The 20,652-nt window shown below is 34.3% G+C and overlaps 1 protein-coding gene across 3 annotated transcripts; it reads right to left on the reverse strand.

The window, feature by feature from the left end:
- Positions 1–408: 408 nt before the first annotated feature.
- On the reverse strand, positions 409–7,767 carry SPTSSB (serine palmitoyltransferase small subunit B). 3 transcript variants are annotated; one of them, XM_053709022.1, is made up of 2 exons: positions 7,702–7,767; positions 409–1,368 (listed from the first exon to the last, which is right to left on the reverse strand). In XM_053709022.1, the coding sequence occupies exon 2, from the start codon at positions 1,339–1,341 to the stop codon at positions 1,099–1,101; it is 243 nt and encodes an 80-aa protein (XP_053564997.1). In that variant the 5' UTR covers positions 1,342–1,368; positions 7,702–7,767; the 3' UTR covers positions 409–1,098. The 3 variants fall into 3 exon arrangements, with proteins under 3 accessions (XP_053564997.1, XP_053564996.1, XP_053564998.1); XM_053709021.1 differs by lacking the exon at positions 7,702–7,767 and adding an exon at positions 6,737–6,869; XM_053709023.1 differs by lacking the exon at positions 7,702–7,767 and adding an exon at positions 6,662–6,784.
- Between the last annotated feature and the right edge of the window lie 12,885 nt (positions 7,768–20,652).

Here is a 20,652-nt window from a genome sequence, read left to right on the forward strand (position 1 = left end):
GCATTTTAGCCAATCAGTGCTGACTCACATAACTCCATGGGAGTGAGTACAATGTTACCTATATGACACATGAAATAGGGCTGTCTAGCTGTTAAAAACAGTCAAAATGTACTGATATTAGAGGTGGCCTTCAAGGACTTCATAGGAGCCTACCTAGGTTTAGCTTTCAACAAATACCAAGAGGACAAAGCAAATTTGATAAAAGTAAATTGGAAAATTGCATGCCCTATCCGAGTCATGAAAGTTTAATTTTGACTTTACTGTCCCTTAAAAAAAAAAAAAAAAAAAAAAAAAAAGTACCACTGCCCCTTTAAAAACAAAACAAAAAAAAAAAATAGTACCATTTTCAAAGTAAACTGTAAATTAAAAATGCAATTTTTTTTTTTAAAACATACAAAAAAGGCACAGTTCTCAATAAATATTTAATAATAAAGCATTGGTGAATTGATACAAAGCTATAAAAGCAGACAGCAAAAATATTGAAGGAAGAATGTTAGGAATTGGCTGTTCTGTCATAAGGCGACTCAAATTACTGCATCCAAACTTGTCCAGCAAGATAAAGAGTGAACAATATTCAAGGAACTTAAACCACAAAACTTCATTTTTTGCATACTGGAAGGTTTAAAAGTAGCCAATTTATATGACTTGCATTAGTTTAGTTCAAGGATAGATTTAAACTTATAAAATGTCACTCAATTTTTGAACAAAGGAGCTTAAGGTTTCACGAATAAATACACATTTAAACGATGCCTTATACCCCATATATAGAAAAAATAATGAAATTATGACGTTTTAGACCAAAAATGCATTATTGTATTTTGGCATGATAAGAAAAAATATATTTATATATAGAAACAAACACTACATTTTAATACACAGTATATACAGAATTGTAGAAGGATACATTTTGTGCAGTTGAGTTCTCTATTTGCAAGTTAAATCACTATATTAAAATATATAATGAAAGCAAAAGGTGTATTTCCTCCACATAACAGCTAGAATGTTCAGTAAACATATTAAAAGCACTCAGATCCTCCTGATTTTCAAAAGCAGCTAATGTGAGCATTCAAAATACTGAAAGTTAAGATTAACAGGGAGTCAGCTTAGAAGGGCAACAGTACTTTCCTGTTGTTCTCCAAATATATGAGCAAAAAATTCCATGGCAAACTGAATGTGGATTGGGATGAAGACATAGGAGCTGTAGACCACCATTGCTATCACAGTCAATAGAACAGTGTTAAAAATAGATTGCTCCCATGGTTCCAGGACGTAGCTGCATGTGATAAGAAGGTACTGGTAATATAGCCAAGAAAGGTATTCCTTTATGCGTTTTACATCCATAGCGTTAAGCGTTTCACAGCTTGAGACCTGCGGAGAATAAAAAGGTTTCATTTTAAATCTGAAATTGTGTTACATACAAGTAATTATATCAAGATGGTATTTCAAAATGTATCAACATAAGACATAACCATAACATAAATAAACTAGCAATGTAGTGATTTTTAAATAGGATTTAAAATGGTTATAAAACATAGTTTCATTGTTGTAATAAAGCACTAACCAAAGGGTTATACTTAATATAAATAACTGCAATATGTATTATTCATCATTTTAAAAGCATTTTACAGTCTCTCTTTTTAAAATAAAAAAACAAACAAAACCAAAACAGAAAAACACAAAAAAAAAAACCAAAAACTTAATAAATGCAGTGCCCTTTACTTTTCACAGCCCCAGCAGAGCTAGGCTCTTCAGGAAGGCAAGGTAGCAGTTTATTCTTTGATGTTTTGGTAGAAGACAGATTACCCATGTAGGGGACTTATGCAGCTGAAGTAGAACAGTTCACAGAGTACTCTGGTAAGCTGAAGAACTTTTAAGGTAAAATGTCTTCCCTTTTTACATAGAGATGGTCAGGTGATATTTTCATGCCAGCTTTTTACAGTTATACCTATATGCTAATGATGCAGCATAAGTAATATGTCCCTTTAAATACTGACATACGAAGTACTGCAATGCTTCAAACATCATCTGAATCAATGGATAATGGAATGTTTCATACAATTTTTATTGGTCTGGATTGAACTGCAAGAAAACAGCTGTGTTTCTGTTAACATAAAAATTAGTCTTTCAAATCTTTTGAGCTGGGTTGTTTATGGGCCTTAGGCAACAGTCCACTTTTTAATTCTATAAGTTTTTGTTTAATGTAAAAGTGTGGCCTTGGTGTGGAAACTTAGTGTAAGTGAACTGAGGATAACAAAATTGACGTATTGCCCGGTGTTAAATATATAGATACATATTTGGCCCATTACAATTGAACACTGAGAAAGAGGAGGGATATACACTTCTTCACCAATTATATAATTGGTACCAATTTGCAACACTATTAGAGATGCCTTCAATGCACTAGATGTGTGTTGCACTTCCACAAAAACAAATCTGTCTGAAAAAAGCCAAATGCTGCTGGTGTTGGCCATATTCAAAATCTTTCACTAAGAATAAAACAAATGCTCAGGTTTACAATGCCCCCTTTAAAGTGTACTGTGTTCTTTGTAGACCAAAATAATAGTAAATAAAAGCGATCATAACTGACCCTCGTCCAGTCTGCAACATATATAGATTGTGACCGCATAAAGAGAAGTGATAACGAACAATGATGCGGCACCTATTTAAATAAGGACAAAAAGAGGTATTTGAGCTCTTCTCACTGTCTGATAAACAGGGCTTTTTATTGGTCTCATAAGCATAAAAACAAACTATTTAAAGTTCTAGCTGCAAAATAATCTGTTTATTGTTGTAACCAAAAACTGTACTAAGGCTCTGCATTCTGTCTTAGATGAAACAAAAAAAGTGACACTCCTGGCATTCTCTGTAAGGAATTCCAGGGACCTGGAAACACGCCAACAACATAACCTATTCATAAAAAGGTTCAACTAAAGTTTTGCATTGGCACAAATATATAAGAAAGCAGCAATGTTATGAGACTGATATAGCCTTGTAGGTGTGTTAAGCATTTAAAATATCTTCACCTTGCAACTATCATAACTAATTAGAAAGGAAAAAAAAAGCCCTACACATTCATCCTTGAATACTTTTGTAATATCAGAATGCATAATCTATCAAAGTATTTAAAGGGTCATGAAACCCAATTGTTTTCTTTCATGATTTAGAAAGAGCATGTCATTTTAAACAACTCTCTAATTAATTTCTATTATCTAATTTGCTTCATTCTCTTGATATCCTATGCTGAAAAGCATATATAGATAGACTAAGTAGCTACTGATTGGTGGCTGCACACAGATGCCATGTGTTATTGGCTCACCCATGTGCATTGCTATTTCTTTAACAAAGGATATCTAAAGAATGAAGCAAATTAGATAATAGAAGTAAATGGGACTATTGCTTAAAATTGTATTCTCTACCTGAACCATGAAATATTTTTTGGGGGTTTAGTGTCCCTTTAAACTCTGGTGAACTTTTAAGAAAAAAAAAAACGTAATCCTTATTTTTAAAATTAAATCTGACATAAGAACCGAACATATCAGCTCACAACATATAGAATAAGGTCAGATTTGATAAGGAATTCTGGGTTACAGATTAATAAAAACAATATTTAAAGTGGCGTTTTTGATGATTAGTATAATGAAAGTGTGCTTTTATTTGCATTTTTTTTAGTACGTTTAAGTAAGAGGTCTAAATTTGAAGTGAAAATAACAGGATGTGTATGATTCTCATTTACTGCTTGTTACAGACAACTCTTATATACATAGTTATAGATTCCTTTACTGAATGAAACATTTATTTAAAAAAAAATCTTTCTAAAGATGGAATAGAGACATTTGTGTATATCATGTCCCTTTAAAGTGAAATTTAAGGGACCCGAGTTGTCAGAACAATTCTTTTAAACTAAATCGTTATGTATATGATACCAGTTTTCATGAAATAAGGATAACATGGACTTAAAAAGGGACATTAAACCCAAAAAATGTCTTTCATAACTAAGAGAATACAATTTTTAAAAAGTTTCCAATTTACTTTTATTAAATTTTTCATTCTCATGTTATTTTTTGTTGAAGAGATACCTAAGTAGGTAGCGTGCACATGCCTGAAGCCCTACATGATAGGAAATAGTGCTGCCATCTAGTGCTCCTGCTAAGGTATAACATTGTTGCAACTCTTGAGCTTACATTTATGCTTTTCAAATAAGGATAACAAAAAAATGATTATGATAGAAGTAAATTAGAAAGTTGTTTAAAATATTATGTTCTATCTAAATCATGAAAAAAAAAAATGGGTTTTATGTCCCTTTAAAGGGACACTCAAGTCAAAATTAAACTTTCATTATTCGGATAGAGCAGGCAATTTTAAACAACTTTCCAATTTACTTCCACTAACAAAATGTGCAGTCGTTTTATATTTAAACTTTTTGAGTCACCAGCTCCTACTGAGCATGTGCAAGAAGTCACAGAATAAACATGTATGTAATTGGCTGATGGCTGTCACATGATACAGGGGGGAGTGGAAATAGACATTACTTGAAATTGTCAGAAAAAACAAAATCTACTTCTCATTTGAAGCTTAGACTAAGTACTATTGCATTGTTATCTTGCATTTGTTGATTATGCAAATCTACTGTGTTTACTGGTCCTTTAATGATGTAAGAATCAAATAAATCTTCATAACGGTAAATTGAAAATATCTAATACAAAGACTGTATTTATAGGTTTCCTTTTAATCAAATAGATATCTGTTCATTGTATATTATATTCAGGGCTTACAAATTTTACTCTCCAGTACATCCTATTGAGAATTCCTTTTTATATTCTATAGACTGGAAACAGTTCACGGACATCAGTCAAACACAGCTCCTCTAATTTAGGTTGGATATTTATATTGTAGCATGTGTCCCCATAGTCAGGTGTAATACAAAGTATCTGTGTTGTAGCCAATGCAACCAAATACTATTAAAAAGCAGTGGGGCTGCCTTAAATGGACGTGAACCCCAAAATGTTATTGTTTGATTGAGACAGAGCATACAATTTTAAAACAGATTCTGATTATTTCTATTACTATTTCCCATGGTATTCTTCGTTCAAGAAATACTTAGCTAGGTGTCTGGAGCACTACATGGCAAGAAATAGTGCTGCCATATAGTGCTCTTGACACATGCACAGTCCTGAACTTAAAGGGACAGTTTACACCAATTTTCATATAACTGCATGTAATAGACACTACTATAAAGAAGGATATGGACAGATACTGATATAAAAATCCAGTATAAAAAATGTTTAAAAAAACTTACTTAGAAGCTTCCAGTTTAGCTCTGTTTAAAAGGTTACTGGAACACCCGCTGCAAGTGGGAAATATCAGATACCATCCCCCCCCTTCCTTTGTATATGAAAAGACCCTTTAAACAAACAAAAGCAAGCTGGGAGTAGGTATACACCTAAAACTTTGGGGCTTGGTTAGGAATCTGAAAATCAGAGCAATGTTATTTAAATATAAGCAAAACTATACATTTTTTTTTAAATTAAATAAAAAAAAAAAAAAAAAAAAAAAAAGGAGGACAACTTTATGGACTATATAAATAGATCTACAAAACATTTATGCAAAAAAAAAAAAAAAAAGTGTATAATGTCCCTTTAAGTCCCTGTTTTTCATTAAAAGATACCAAGAGAAAGAAGAAAATTTGATAATAGAAGTCAATTAGAAAGTTGTTTAAAAGTGCATGTTTTATCTGAATCATGAAAGAAATGTTGGGTTTCAGGTCCCTTTAACATTAAAAGGAGCAATTATTTACACATTATAAAGAATGCATTTTTATTTAAATATTTATAGGTTTAAAGCTCAATATTTCACACTTTAATGATAGCAAATATCAGATGTAAAATTGTTAGAAGTGCATTTGTGTCTAACAGTTTTACACCTTAGTTTTCAAGCCTTACCTATAATAAGCAGGTGTAGTGAATGCAATTTGAAATTCCTGACTGTGAAGTCAGCTGCTGCATTTCACTTCAGCATTTGCCGATTAGCTGAGTTTGGGGGATTTTCTCCAAGTTGGTTATTTTACTCACATTCTCTTAACTCAGTTTGCACAACTGTAGCCACATAGGTACAGATATAACAGAATTTCTGCACTAATCAAGAAAATTAGTGCAGAATGTTTCATAGTTATCAGAATCCTGCAGGATGCACTCCTGTCTCTCTGGCAGTCAGACCACAATTTCTAGGTAACGTACAGGCAAAATAAATTCTGAAAACTCAAAAATAAATTTGAGTTTGTCTTTTAAAGTGTAATCCATTTCATTATACAGTCCTTTTATACAATTACATTTTAAACTGTGGAACACAATGGTTATGTAGCAATAGTATTTTTATTATAATCCTACATACCTGTTAAATAACAAAAAGGAATCAGTTTATACTGATGTCCAAAAAAAGGTTCACAAAACACAAAGAAATATACTAAACAAGACAAATGGACAGTTTTAATATCAATGTATCCTATTGTATGACAACTGATTAAACATAGCATTTTGCATTACACAATATTAACTTAATACAATCAATACTTGATGATTTCCTTAGTTTACATCAAAGACTTTGCTGTCCCTCAAAAATCGATTATTCACTTTATAGTTATTCTACAGATAGACTGTAATCTTACCAGATGCTGAAAGAATATAATCTCTAATCATTTCTCTGCAAGTGATAAACCTGTATTAAAGAAACATTTCTGTACCTTTTCTGGCTTAAAAGTATCAGTCTTCCAATGTGTTGTAAAGCAATTACATACAGGAAGCCTCAAACAGCTTTAACTGTCAGGGAGAGGTAAAGCAAACAAACGATGTATCCATCAGTACACAAGCTTTCAGGGATGGGAGGGAATCTCAAAGAACGAAACCCACTAAATGCAGAAAAACTTGATGTTCAAGTGAAGACTAGACTTTCCTGTTCACCATCATGTTAAGCTGACCTATAGTAACATCAATCAAGAAAAATAGGCCAATAACAAACATTTAAAGTTGTATATACACAAATTTATTTAAAAAAAAAATAATCACACAGGACATTTTATGTCAATTATTGTCAAGTTTTGAATTCAGATGCCAGTTTTGCTATTTATCTATAAAGGAATTTCCTTGTTCCACCCACTTTTCAATACTCTAATTGTAATGAATTGCTATATGCATTGTTTACAATCTGTGTTTAAGTTGAATGAACAGAAACCACAAAATAAGTGTAAAGTCAACAACAAGCATGTAGTGTACAAGAGAGGCACAGATCACCTAGGTTTCCAAACTGCAACAACTCTTTCCAGGAAAAAAAGGGAGGGGGCAAACATTTATTTTAGCAAATACTATTGGAAGAAAAACACAGCTGTAAGATAGAATCAGTTTTTATTCAGTACTAAAATTAAAATATAACAACAACAACAACAGCTATAGAACATTTAAAGCATAAATGAGCAAATAAATGTTTAACCCCCCCTGTCTGCCATATATTGCTTTGAAATCCTCTCTGGCAGCACAGAGGTTAAATATTGCAACAGTAAAAATAATTTAGGTTAACATAAAACATGTGTTGCCTATGCAGATTTTTTCTAAAGAAATCAGATTTAATCAGCTCACTCTAGCTATGGTGATTGCTGATATTGCAGTGGGCGATTCCATTTCTATCAGATATGAAGGAGAATAAAATTCTCACCTCTGAACTCCCAAAACAAAATCTAACTCTGGTCCAGCAGTTGATTTCTTGTCTGGTGCAGAAAGGCGTTTGAAAAGTAAATGAGGCTTATTGCTACTCAGGTGTCCTGCCACTCCCAATTTCCTGTTAAAAAAAAAAAAAAAAAAAAAAAACATATAGAAAACCTGATTCTAATGATTAATAATTGACAGAAAGAAAACATATCTGTACAAATCAAAATTCAGTTGAAAGGTTTCTGCCATTACTGTGGAGACGATTGATTTTATTTTTGGGGAGGGGGGGCACTTCAAGGTAAATATGAAAGGAATCTAATGCCAATGCTTTCTGCATCAAAGCTTTTATGTGTAGGATTTGGAATAGAGAATTCCCCTGCAAGGCAAAGCTTTGTAGCAAGAAACTGCAGAGTCAAGCTTTTTCTTATGTCAGTGTTGCAGTAAAATTTCACTGCAGATAGACTGATATTTAGGTATAGTACAGCAGGCCTACTCTGCTATATGTGCAGTTACCAACATGGCTCCAAACTTAACTGTTTTGTGACAATAAGCTTTCATCTTACTATTTTGTTTTTATTTTTCTTTGGTAACATTTACAGTTATAATATTTTGGCAGATGTATACTGTATACATATATTATATACCAGACAGTGTAAAGCAGTATATGTCTGTTTTAATTAGTAAAAATGAACAACAGTGAATGTACAATTAGAACCTGAGACGTATAATGTTCTGTTTAGGTTAGTAGCTATTTATTTTGTAGTTACTATACAGAGTCTAAATTTCAAAATATAGCAACAGTGTGTTGTATGTGTTTATTGTTGCCATACACATAAGCATATTTATTTAAGTGTATCTTGACATACACTTTTTTTTTAATAAAAGGAAACAGTAAACTAATTCTAAAGATTTTAATTACCCCCACACAAAATTATTTGGATTGAATTTAATGGCTCCAAACCACTTCTACTAAACATAGACATATAGCAAAGACCAATTTTCGTTTGGGAAACTGATGAAAATGTAGAATAACAAAAAGCTTTGTGTAAACCAAAAATACATAAATAAAAGATTAGGCACTTAGAAATGAAAATGTTATGAACTTCAATATAATGAAATGAATCTGCATTGTCACCATTACCTTATAAAATGATGGTTGTTATGGGGCTTCAATTGTTCTGGTGCCACAATGAAAATAAATAATTGATAGAATAAGGGGTGAAGGCTGATGCATCTCTCTTATTTTCAGTATTCAAAATATCAACAGAATTGTGGGGTTAATTAAAGGGATACTAACCCTATTTTTTTTTCTTTCATAATTCACATAAAGCATGCAATTTTAAGCAACTTTCTAATTTGTTCCTATTATACATTTGTCTTCATTATCTTGGTATCTTTATTTGTAAAGCAGGAATGTAATCTTAGGAGCCAGCCCATTTTAGGTTCAAAATTTCTTCATGAAAAAGCAGAAATGTAAGCTCAGGAGCGTTCACGTGTCTACAGCTTCTCAACAATGTTATAGATTAGTAAGAGCACTAGAGGGCAGCACTGTTTCCTGTCCTGTAGTGCTCCAGGTGTGCAGACACTACCTATCTAGATATCTCTTTAACAAAGAATAACAAGAGAATGAAAGAAATTTTATAATAGAAGTAAATTGGCAACTTTTTTTCAAACTGTATTCTCTATCTGAATCATTAAAGAAAAATTTGGGATTCCATGTCCCTTTAAATTTGCTTGATTTTTTAATATCCTTCAGTAAGTGATGCACAATTACAAAAGTATATAGAGTGTATTTACCCAATCACACTATGGATAAACATTATCACACAACAAACATTAAATAAGAAATGACATTTGGTTATTTTCATCACAAATGCTCACTAGTACGATGGCTGCATGCTAAACATGAATTCATAAAAAGAAAATTTCTAGTACATACTTTAGGAAATATAAAGACATTAAATGATATGATGGTACTGCATTTAAATGTTTCTATTGTGTTATTATATATATAATGTATATCTTAAAGGGACATACAGCACAACTTTTTTCTTTCATGGTTTAGATAGAGCATACAAGTTCCAATTTACTTTTATGATCATCACTTTCTTGGTACCGTTTGTTGAAGGAGCAGCAATACTTATGGAGAGCTAACTGAATCAGTTGGGTCAGACAATAACAAGTGGCATATATGTGTAGCCACCAATCAGAAGCTAGCTCCCAGTAGTGCATTGCTGCTCCTAAGCCTACCTAGATATTTTTTTCAACAAAGGATACAAGAATGAAGCATGTTAGATAAGTAAATGGGAAAGTTATTTAAAAGTGTAAAAGTGTATGTTCTATCTGAATCATGATAATTTCATTTTAACTGTCTCTTTAATTCTTGGAAAATATCCATAAATCAGAAGAAATTATGGTTAAATATGTCTAATCTTCTGCATCTGTATTTGAAAGCAGTTGTATATTGAAACAGATGTCTAATGTGGCAGCACTTTAAAGGGATAGGAAAGACAGTATTAGACTTACATGTTTCAGAGCATGTAATTTTAAGACACTTTTAAATTCATTTCTATTTTCAAATGTGCTTTGTTCTCTTGGTATCCCTTGTTGAAAAAAGAATGCACACATATCCTACACTAGTGGGAGCTAGCTGCTGATTGGTGCCTGCACTCATTTGTCTCTTGTGATTGTCTAACTAGATGTGTTCATCTAGCTCCCAGTAGTGCAATGATGCTCCTTCAACAAAATATAACAAGAGAATGAAGCAAATTTGATAATAGAAGTAAATTGGAAACTTATTTAAAATTGTATGTTCTATCCAAATCATGAAATAACATTTTGGGGTTTCCTGTTCCTTTAAGCAATGGCATCAGATATGCAAATTAGCGCACACCATGAAACTTGTTTAAAGTTGACAAGTCTATAATTATGACCCTGCAAGTCCATTATACATGCAAAGCTGTAATGGTAGAGCCACCTCTTTGTACAGGATTTGTGTCTCTACAGCTACCATGCAACAATTTAGTTGGCAGGAGCCAATAGGTGTTCCCCAGTAGAAAAAAAAAATAGGGCATCCTTATAAACTGTAAAATAATTGAAGTATAAGAAAGGGTGAAATTTTATAGCACATACTGTATATACTTTGGTGGTTAAAATGAATATAATTACATTTTTTTTATATATGTGTGTGTGTATATATATATATATATATATATATATGTATATATGTTGGTATGAACAACTTCAAGATAGACTTTTATAGATTAAATTTAAGATGGAGATTAAAGGAACATTAAACCCAATTTTTTTCTTTCATTATTCAGATAGAGAATACATTTTTAAACAAAATTCCAGTTTACTTTTATTATCTAATTATCTTCATTCTTTAGATATCATTTCTTGAAGAAATAGCAATGCACATGGGTGAGCCAATCACACGAGGCATCAATGTGCAGCCACCACTCAGCAGTTACTGAGCCTATCTAGATATGCTTTTAGCAAAGGATTTCAAGAGAATAAAGTAAACTAGATAATAGAAGTGAATTAGAAAGTTATTTAAAATTGCATGCTCTTTCTAAATCACGTCCCTTTAACACTGCTTAAATATATTTTCTAGATCTTTGTATTTACAAAAAAAAAAAGAATGTAGTAATGAAGGTAATCTGTGCACCACACTATAATCAAAACTTACTGACTGTAATTCTATGATACATGTTCATAGTTACCATCCACCTGCATTCAAGAACAGCCTAATCAAATCCCAGTCATCAGAAATAATACAGATCCCCATCTGTTACAAAGAGGCTATAGTGAAGTTGTACTGAATGAGATATTGAGGTGTAAATTAAGTTTTAAGCAACAGGACCTAATTAACAAACATAAGAATTTTAAACAGGAAAAAAGTTTACATTTATTTAACGTTATATTCAACAGTGAGCCTGCAAATCCAAAAAATCTTGTCGAAAAATTGGCAATTTATCGATAAGGATGCATCCTTACAAGTTTTTCAAAAGCCATCCCCAAGAATTGGTGTAGAGAAGGGGGAAATAGTCTGTGCAAACTTCTGGTGAAGAACATTGTCTACAACGACTCTAATTGGTTACCTAAGCCTGAGAAAGGATGCTATAGGTGTGGCAATTGTGTCACATGCAACACTCTGATTACAGAGGCTACTTTCCATCAAAAGAACCCTTTTTTAAAAAAACGTTATAAAAATGTGATTCCATGACAATGAACTGATAAATAGTAGAGTAAGTGTCAAAAAATATTCAGGAAGTTGTTCCAGCTAAAGAAGAACACATTTCTAAACTAATATTTGCAAATAAAAGTGTACATACAGTAGTAGAAATAAAATATCTGACATTTTCAAGTGTTTCCATTTTGTCCCAATTAACTTTCCAAATGACTTATATTATGAAATGTGCTTTGTTCTCATGGTATCTTTTATTGAAGGAGCCGCAATGCACTACTGGGAGCTAGCTGAACACATAAGGTAAGCCACTGACAAGAGGCATAGATGTTCAACCACCAATCAACAGCTTCTCCCAGTAGTGCTTTGCTTCTCCTGAGTCTACCTAGGTAGTCTTTTCAACAAAGGATAGCAAAGAACAAAGCAAATTAGATAATAAAACTAAACTGGAAAATTGTATACAATGGCATGCTCTTTCTGAATCATAAAAGAAAAAAAAATTGTGTTTCATGTCCCTTTAAATGTGGAAGCATAAAGGGTTTAAAAGTTTAAAACTAATGGCTCATACACTTGTGGCAAGTTACAAACAGAATTTATTTAAACAAATATATGATTGTTATATTTTGTACAGATCCCAAAGATATTATTGTTCTTCGCTTTGTATCAAGTCTCTTGGTTTGCTTGAACGTTTAGAGCAGCACACAGCCTCTGTATTACAAGCCTTTAAAATGTAATAACTGTGAAAAATTCCCTGTCCAAAAGAGCTTATAATATAAAAGATAGTATTTTTTGCTAGACTTTATACACCTGTATTTTTTCAATAGCTCATCACTGTACTATGTGCAAGGCCTTGAAAACTAATTGCATCCTCTATCTAATTTGTGCTGATCCTGCCAGACTCCCTTTCTACTGACCCAGTTTGAGTAAATTATGTATATTCTCTTTAGATAATGCAGGTTCACGTCACTTTGATCACAATGCACAATATCCCACTTTAAAGGGACAGTATACACTCATTTTTATATAACTGCATGTAATAGACACTTCTATAAAAAATAAGATGCACAGATACCGATATAAAAATCCAGTATAAAACTGTTTAAAAACGTACTTAGAAGCTCTCAGTTTAGCTCTGTTAAAAAGGTAGCTGGAAAGCCCACTGCAAGTGGGAATAAGACACCCCCCCCCCTTCTTTTGAATATGAAAAGACCCTTTACACAAACAGGAGCAAGCTGGAGTAGGTATCTGACGGTATTCTCCTAAAACTTTGGGGCTTGGTTAGGAGTCTGAAAATCAGAGCAATGTTATTTAAAAATAAGCCAAACTATACATTAAAAAAAAACAAAAAACTTCATGGGCTATATAAATAGATCATCTACAAAACATTTATGCAAAGAAAAAATGAGTGTATAATGTTCCATTAACTTAACCAGATAAATGCCTTAAAGAGTCATCAGCTAGATTATGAGTTGTGCGTTATGAGTGAAAAAGCAGCGTTATGGCTCTTTTTCAATACCGCTGGTATTACAGGTGTTGTAGGTATAGCTGTACCTCACACCTTTTTGGCCATCACGCAACGTAACTACCGCACCTTCAAAAAGTCCTTTTTCAATAGGAGTTCCATAACGCTGGTATTACAAGTTTGACTGTCCGGCCAAAAAGTGAGCGGTAAAGCTTATAACTACAAGATCTGTATCACCACCTGGAAGTCAGTAGTTATGAGTTTTACACTACAAAGTTGTAGCATAAAACTCATAACTAAAGTGTTACAAAGTACACTAACACCCATAAATCCGGACATCGCCGCCGCTATAATAAACATATTAACCCCTGAACCGCCATAGTCCCGTATCTCAAACACTAGTAAAATATTATTAACCCCTAATCTGCTGTCCCTAACATCGCCGCAACCTACATTACTGTTATTAAACCCTAATCTGCTGCCCCCAAAATTGCCACCACCTAACTACACTTATTAACCCCTAATCTGCTGCCCCCAATGTCGCCCCCACTATACTAAAGTTATTAACCCCTAAACCTAACCCTAAGTCTAACCCTAACGTAACCCTAACCCTAACACCCACTAACTTTAACATAATTAAAATAATTCCAAATAAAAATTACAATTAATACCTAAATTATTCCTATTTAAAACTAAATAAATACTTACCTGTAAAATAAAACCTACGCTATCTACAATATAACTAATAGTTATATTGTATCTAGATTATGTTTTAGTTATATTACACAGGTAAGTTTGTAGTTATTTTAACTAGGTTGATTAGTTAGTAAATATTTATTAACTTTTTACTAACTACCTAGTAAAAATAAATGCAAATTTTACTGTGAAATAAAACCTAACCTGTTGTACAGTTAAACCTAACATTACACTAAAATTAAATAAATTACATTAATGAAATACAATTAACTAAATTACAAACCCCCCCAATAAGTTACACAGAATAAAAAAGAAATGATCTAATATTTAAACTAATTACACCTAATCTAATAACCCTATCAAAATAAAAAAGCCCCCCAAAAATAATAAAACCCCTAGTCTAAACTAAATTGCCTATAGCTCTTAAAAGGGCCTTTTGCGGGGCATTGCCCCAAAGAAATCAGGTCTTTTACCTGGCAAATAAAAATACAAACAACCCCCCAACAGTAAAACCCCCCACCCACACAACCAACCCCCCGAATAAAAACCTACCTAAAAAACCTAAGCTCCCCATTGCCCTGAAAAGGGCATTTGGATGGGCATTGCCAATAGAATGGCATCAGCCAATAGGATTTTTTATCCTTTAATTCTGATTGGCTGATAGAATTCTATCAGCAAATCGGAATTCAAGGGACTCCATCTTGGATGACGTCCCATAATGGGAACCTTTAGTGTACAGCTGGCACCGTATGAAGAGGATGCTCTGCGCCGGATGTCTTGAAGATGGAGCTGCTCCGCATCTGAAGGATGAAGATGGAAGATGCCATCTGGATGAAGACCCGCCTGCCCGCCTGGAGGATGATTTCTTGCCGCTTAGATGAAGACTTCTCCTGGCTTCATTGAGGACTTCTTACCGCTTGGATGAAGACTTCTCCCGGCTGCATGAGGATGGATGTCCAGTCTTCCAAAACTGTAAGTGGATCTTCGGGGGTTAGTGTTAGGTTTTATAAAGGGTTTATTGGGTGGGTTTAATTTTTAGCTTAGGGTTTGGGCAATGTAAAAGAGCTAAATGCCCTTTTAAGGGCAATGCCCATCCAAATGCCCTTTTCAGGGTAATGGGGAGCTTAGATTTATTTAGATAGGATTTTATTTGTGGGGTTGGTTGTGTGGGTGGTGGGGTTTTACTGTTGGGGAGTTGTTTGTATTTTCTTTTACAGGTAAAAGAGCCGATTTCTTTGGAGCAATGCCCCGCAAAAGGCCCTTTTAAGGGCTATTGGCAGTTTAGTGTAGGCAATTTTTTTTTTTTTTTGTTTTTGGGGGGGGGGGGGGGGGGTTATTTAAATAGGCTATTAGTTTAGGAGTAATTCATTTTTATTTTTGATAATTTCTTTTTTTATTTTGTGTAATTTAGTGTTTATTATTTTTTGTAATTTAGATAAATGTATTTTTTTAATTTAATTTATATAATTTTATTATAAAGTTAGGTGTTAGTATAACTCAGGTTAGGTTTTATTTTACAGGTAAATTTTTATTTATTTTAACTAGGTATCTAGTAAATAGTTAATAACTATTTACTAACTAATCTACCTAGTTAAAATAAATGCAAACTTAGCTGTGAAATAAAAATAAAACCTAAGATAGCTACAATGTAACTATTAGTTATATTGTAGCTAGCTTAGCGTTTATTTTACAGGTAAGTGTTTAGTTTTAAATAGGAATTATTTAGTTATTAATAGTAGGTTTTATTTAGATTTATTTTAATTATATTAAAGTTAGGGGTGTTAGGGTTAGGGTTACATTAGGGTTAGGGTTAGGTTTAGGGGTTAATATATTTATTTAGTGTTAGTGATGTGGGAGGCCAGAGGTTTAGGGGTTAATAACTTTAGTATAGTGGCGGCAGTGACATTGGGGGCAGCTGATTAGGGGTTAATAAGTGTAATGTAGGTGTCGGCGATGTTGGGGGCGGCAGATTAGGGGTGCTTAGACTCAGGGTTTATGTTAGGGTGTTAGGTGTAAACATACATTTTCTTTCCCCATAGACATCAATGGGGCTGCGTTACGCTCCGTCATTGCAGGTGTTAGGCTTTTTTTTAGCCGGCTCTCCCCATTGATATCTATAGGGAAATCGTGCACGAGCACGTCAAAGCAGCGCTGGTATTTGTGTGCGGTATGGAGCTCAACGCAGCCATATCGCCCGCAAATGCCGGGTTTTTGCAAACCTGTAATAGCAGTGCTATTAAAGGTGAGCGGTGGAAATAACTTACAAGTTATTAGCGAGCTACTCATAATGCAAAACTCGTAATCTGGTTGTATGTTCTGTAATTTTTACTGACAACTATAGGCAGTGTAAAAACACTGTTTTGCGTGCTACTAGAAGTGAAAGGGGGGAGGGGCCAAATCACTGCTGTGTGTGTATTACTGAGAGTAAATTCTGTAAAATAATTGATCTGTGTATTACTGCTGTTATTGCTCAGTTGTGAAAATATATGGCAGTGTCACGGTTGTTGCCTAAGATAGAACTTTGAAAGGGCCAATGTATGGTCCATCCTTCCACTCTTGCATAGGTCTTAAGATCACATTTCTAGAGGCTGTTTGTGGGCAGCTGAAAACCCTAGGCATAATGCATACTTGACAACTGTCCAGATTCTTCAAGAATAGTCCCAATATTTTTGAGTTTGCCCACATCTTAAAAAGCTTGCCCTGGTGTATGGATGTGGCAAAGTTTTCTGTGTGGAAATCAGACAGAAGGTCTTCCTTAGTTTTATGTTTATATATATATATATATATATATATATATATATATCCATATTGTTGTATTTGAGTCTCCAGCACTTCTCATTAGAACAGTTTACAGATTAGAACAATTCACTACTTAATATTTTGTGCATAATTTACACGTTTTACACTGGGTGATTTAATATAGAAATTGGTCTCACTTTGCATTTTTCCTTGTTCTTCAAATTCAAATCCATTAAAATCTATTAGAAACCCCAGTGATGACTCACAAGCTTTTCAAGTGCATTTGTAGAGAGCTAACATCAATTTCCAAGTGTGTGTTTTTTCACCCAAGGATTTTTGGACATTTATAGCTCATCAACCTTGACCTTTTTTGAATGAATTTGTCCTGTTTAAAATAGCATATCTTACTCATTTAGTAAACATGACAGTTAGTGTAAAGTATTGATTCTATCATACATTCAAATTATGAAGCGTGTGCTCAAATCATAATGTTCATTTATGATTGCAGTGAGGTGTTTGGATCAAAATTTTTTTATTATAATGTTTCTCAAAATCATAAGATTGTTAAAGGGACTGGCTAATGTTTGATTGCAATCTTTTTACTTAAAGGGACAGTGTAGTCCAAAATAAACTTTCATGATTCAGATTGGGTATGTAATTTTAAACAATTTTCCAATTTTTAATGTTTTACATTTTTTACTTTTATCACCAATTTTGCTTTGTTCTCTTTGTATTCTTAGTTGAAAGCTTAACCTAGGAGGTTCATATGCTAATTTCTTAGACCTTGAAGGCCACCTCTTTTCAGAATGCATTTTAACAGTTTTTCACCACTAGAGGGTGTTAGTTCATGTGTTTCATATAGATAACACTGTGCTCATGCATGTGAAGTTATCTGGGAGCCAGCACTGATTGGCTAAACTGCAAGTCTGTCAAAATAACTGAAATAAAGGGGCAGTTTGCAGAGGCTTAGATACAAGATAATCACAGAGGTAAAAAGTATATAAATATAACTGTGTTGGTTATGCAAAACTGGGGAATGGGTAATAAAGGGATTATCTATCTTTTAAAACAATACAAATTCTGGTGTAGACTGTCCCTTTAAAGAAACAATGTACTCAGGCATGACCCCTTTTCAGATGGGCTAGTCTCTCTTACTCTCTCTCTCCCATCCCCAGTGGGAGGTTGATTTCTCCTACTTTCTCTTGTTTACGTAGTTTTTTTCATAGTGATTATATTGCAGTATTGTAATTTTCATTGTAGAGGAGGATTTAACAGGCAAAAAAAGTTATTTCAAGTGGCAAAATAAAGGTGAAGGGGCTATTTGTAAACAATTTAGTATACATCTGCAGGTAAAGTGGGTATTTGGGAACATACGCCTAGATTACGAGTTTTGTCGGTAAAAACTTGCGGAGCTAACGCTCCTTTTTTTTCCAGCGCTCCCTTTAAACAACGCTGGTATTTACAAGTTTTCTGAATGGCTGTGTTAGCCTCAGAAAAGTGAGCGTTGAGCAAAATTTTGCTCCACTTCTCACCTCAATACCAGCGTTGCTTACGGTAGCGGTAAGCTGGAAAAACGTGCTTGTGCACGATCTCCCCATAGGATACAATGGGGCTGAGCTGGCTGAAAAAAAAACTAACACCTGCAAAAAAGCAGCGTTCAGCTCCTAACGCAACCCCATTATTTCCTATGGGGAAACACTTTCTAAGTCTACACTTAACACCCTAACATGAACCCTGAGTCTAAACACCCCTAACCTTACACTTATTAACCCCTAATCTGCTGCCCCCGCTATCGCTGACACCTACATTATATTATTAACCCCTAACCTGCCGCTCCGGACACCGCCGCCACCTACATTATCCCTATGAACCCCTAATCTGCTGCCCCCAACATCGCCGACACCTACATTATATTTATTAACCCCTAATCTTCCGCCCCCAACGTCGCCGCCACCACCTACCTACACTTATTAACCCCTAATCTGCCGACCGGACATCGCCGCCACTATAATAAATGTATTAACCCCTAAACCGCCGCATTCCCGCCTCGCAAACACTATAATAAATTTTATTAACCCCTAATCTGCCCTCCCTAACATCGCCGCCACCTACCTACAATTATTAACCCCTAATCTGCCACCCCCAATGTCGCCGCTACTATAATAAAGTTATATTAACCCCTAAACCTAAGTCTAACCCTTACACCCCCCTAAGTTAAATATAATTTAAAGAAATCTAAATAAAATTACTATAATTAAATAAATTATTCCTATTTAAAACTAAATACTTACCTATAAAATAAACCATAAGATAGCTACAATATAACTAATAATTACATTGTAGCTATTTTAGGATTTATATTTATTTTACAGGCAACTTTGTATTTAATTTAACTAGGTAGAATAGCTGTTAAATAGTTAATAACTATTTAATAGCTACCTAGTTAAAATAAATACAAAATTACCTGAAAAATAAATCCTAACCTAAGTTACAAATACACCTAACACTACACTATCAATAAATTAATTAAATAAATTACCTACAATTATCTAAACTAGAATACAATTAAATAAACTAAACTATAGTACAAACAAAAACAAACACTAAATTACAAAAAATAAAAAAATATTACAAGAATTTTAATCTAATTACACCTAATCTAAGCACCCTAATAAAATAAAAAAGCCCCCCAAAATAATAAAATTCCCTACCCTATACTAAATTACAAAAGTAATCAGCTCTTTTACCAGCCCTTAAAAGGGCTTTTTGCGGGGCATTGCCTCAAAGTAATCAGCTCTTTTACTTGTAAAAAAAAGAACAAGACCCCCCCAACATTACAACCCACCACCCACACACCCCTACTCTAAAACCCACCCGATCCCCCCTTAAAAAAACCTAACACTACACCATTGAAGATCACCCTACCTTGAGCCGTGTTCACAAAGCCGGGCACCACTGTTCATCCGATCCGTCCAGAAGTGTTCATCTGATGGGGCAGAAGAGGACATCTGGACCGGCAGACGTTTTCATCCGATCGGGGCAGAAGAGGTCCTCCATCCAGCAGAAGTCTTCATCCAAGCGGCATCTTCTATCTTCATCCATCCGGAGCTGAGCGGGTTCAACTTCAAGACATCCGACGCAGAGCATCCTCTTCTTCCCGACGACTAACGATGAATGAAGGTTCCTTTAAATGACGTCATCCAAGATGGCCTCCCTCGAATTCTGATTGGCTGATAGGATTGGATCAGCCAATAGAATTGACCTCGCATTCTATTGGCTGATCCAAGCAGCCAATCGGATTGAACTTCAATCCGATTGGCTGATTAAATCAACCAATCTGATTTTTCCTACCTTAATTCCGATTGGCTGATAGAATCCTATCAGCCAATCGGAAATTCGAGGGACGCCATCTTGGATGACGTCATTTAAAGGAACCTTCATTCGTCGTTAGTCATTGGGAAGAAGAGGATGCTCCGCGTCGGATGTCTTGAAGATGGACCCGCTCCGCACCGGATGGATGAAGATAGAAGATGCCGCTTGGATGAAGACTTCTGCTGGATGGAGGACCTCCTCTGCCCCGATCGGATGAAGACTTCTGCCGGTCCAGATGTCCTCTTCTGCCCCATAGGATGAACACTTCTGGACGGATTGGATGACCAGTGGTGCCCGGCTGGGTGAACACGGCTCAAGGTAGGGTGATCTTCAATGGGGTAGTGTTAGTTTTTTTTAAGGGGGGATCGGGCGGGTTTTAGAGTAGGGGTGTGTGGGTGGTGGGTTGTAAATGTTGGGGGAGGTCTTGTATTTTTTTTTACAGGTAAAAGAGCTGATTATTTTGGGGCAATGGCCCGCAAAAAGCCCTTTTAAGGGCTGGT

Source organism: Bombina bombina, chromosome 4, assembly GCF_027579735.1.
Source record: "Bombina bombina isolate aBomBom1 chromosome 4, aBomBom1.pri, whole genome shotgun sequence".
In the NCBI taxonomy this organism is placed as follows: domain Eukaryota; kingdom Metazoa; phylum Chordata; class Amphibia; order Anura; family Bombinatoridae; genus Bombina; species Bombina bombina.

Excerpts from the sequence above, each read along its gene's own strand:
- SPTSSB (XM_053709022.1), bottom strand. The coding sequence starts at position 1,341 with ATGGATGTAAAACGCATAAAGGAATACCTTTCTTGGCTATATTACCAG.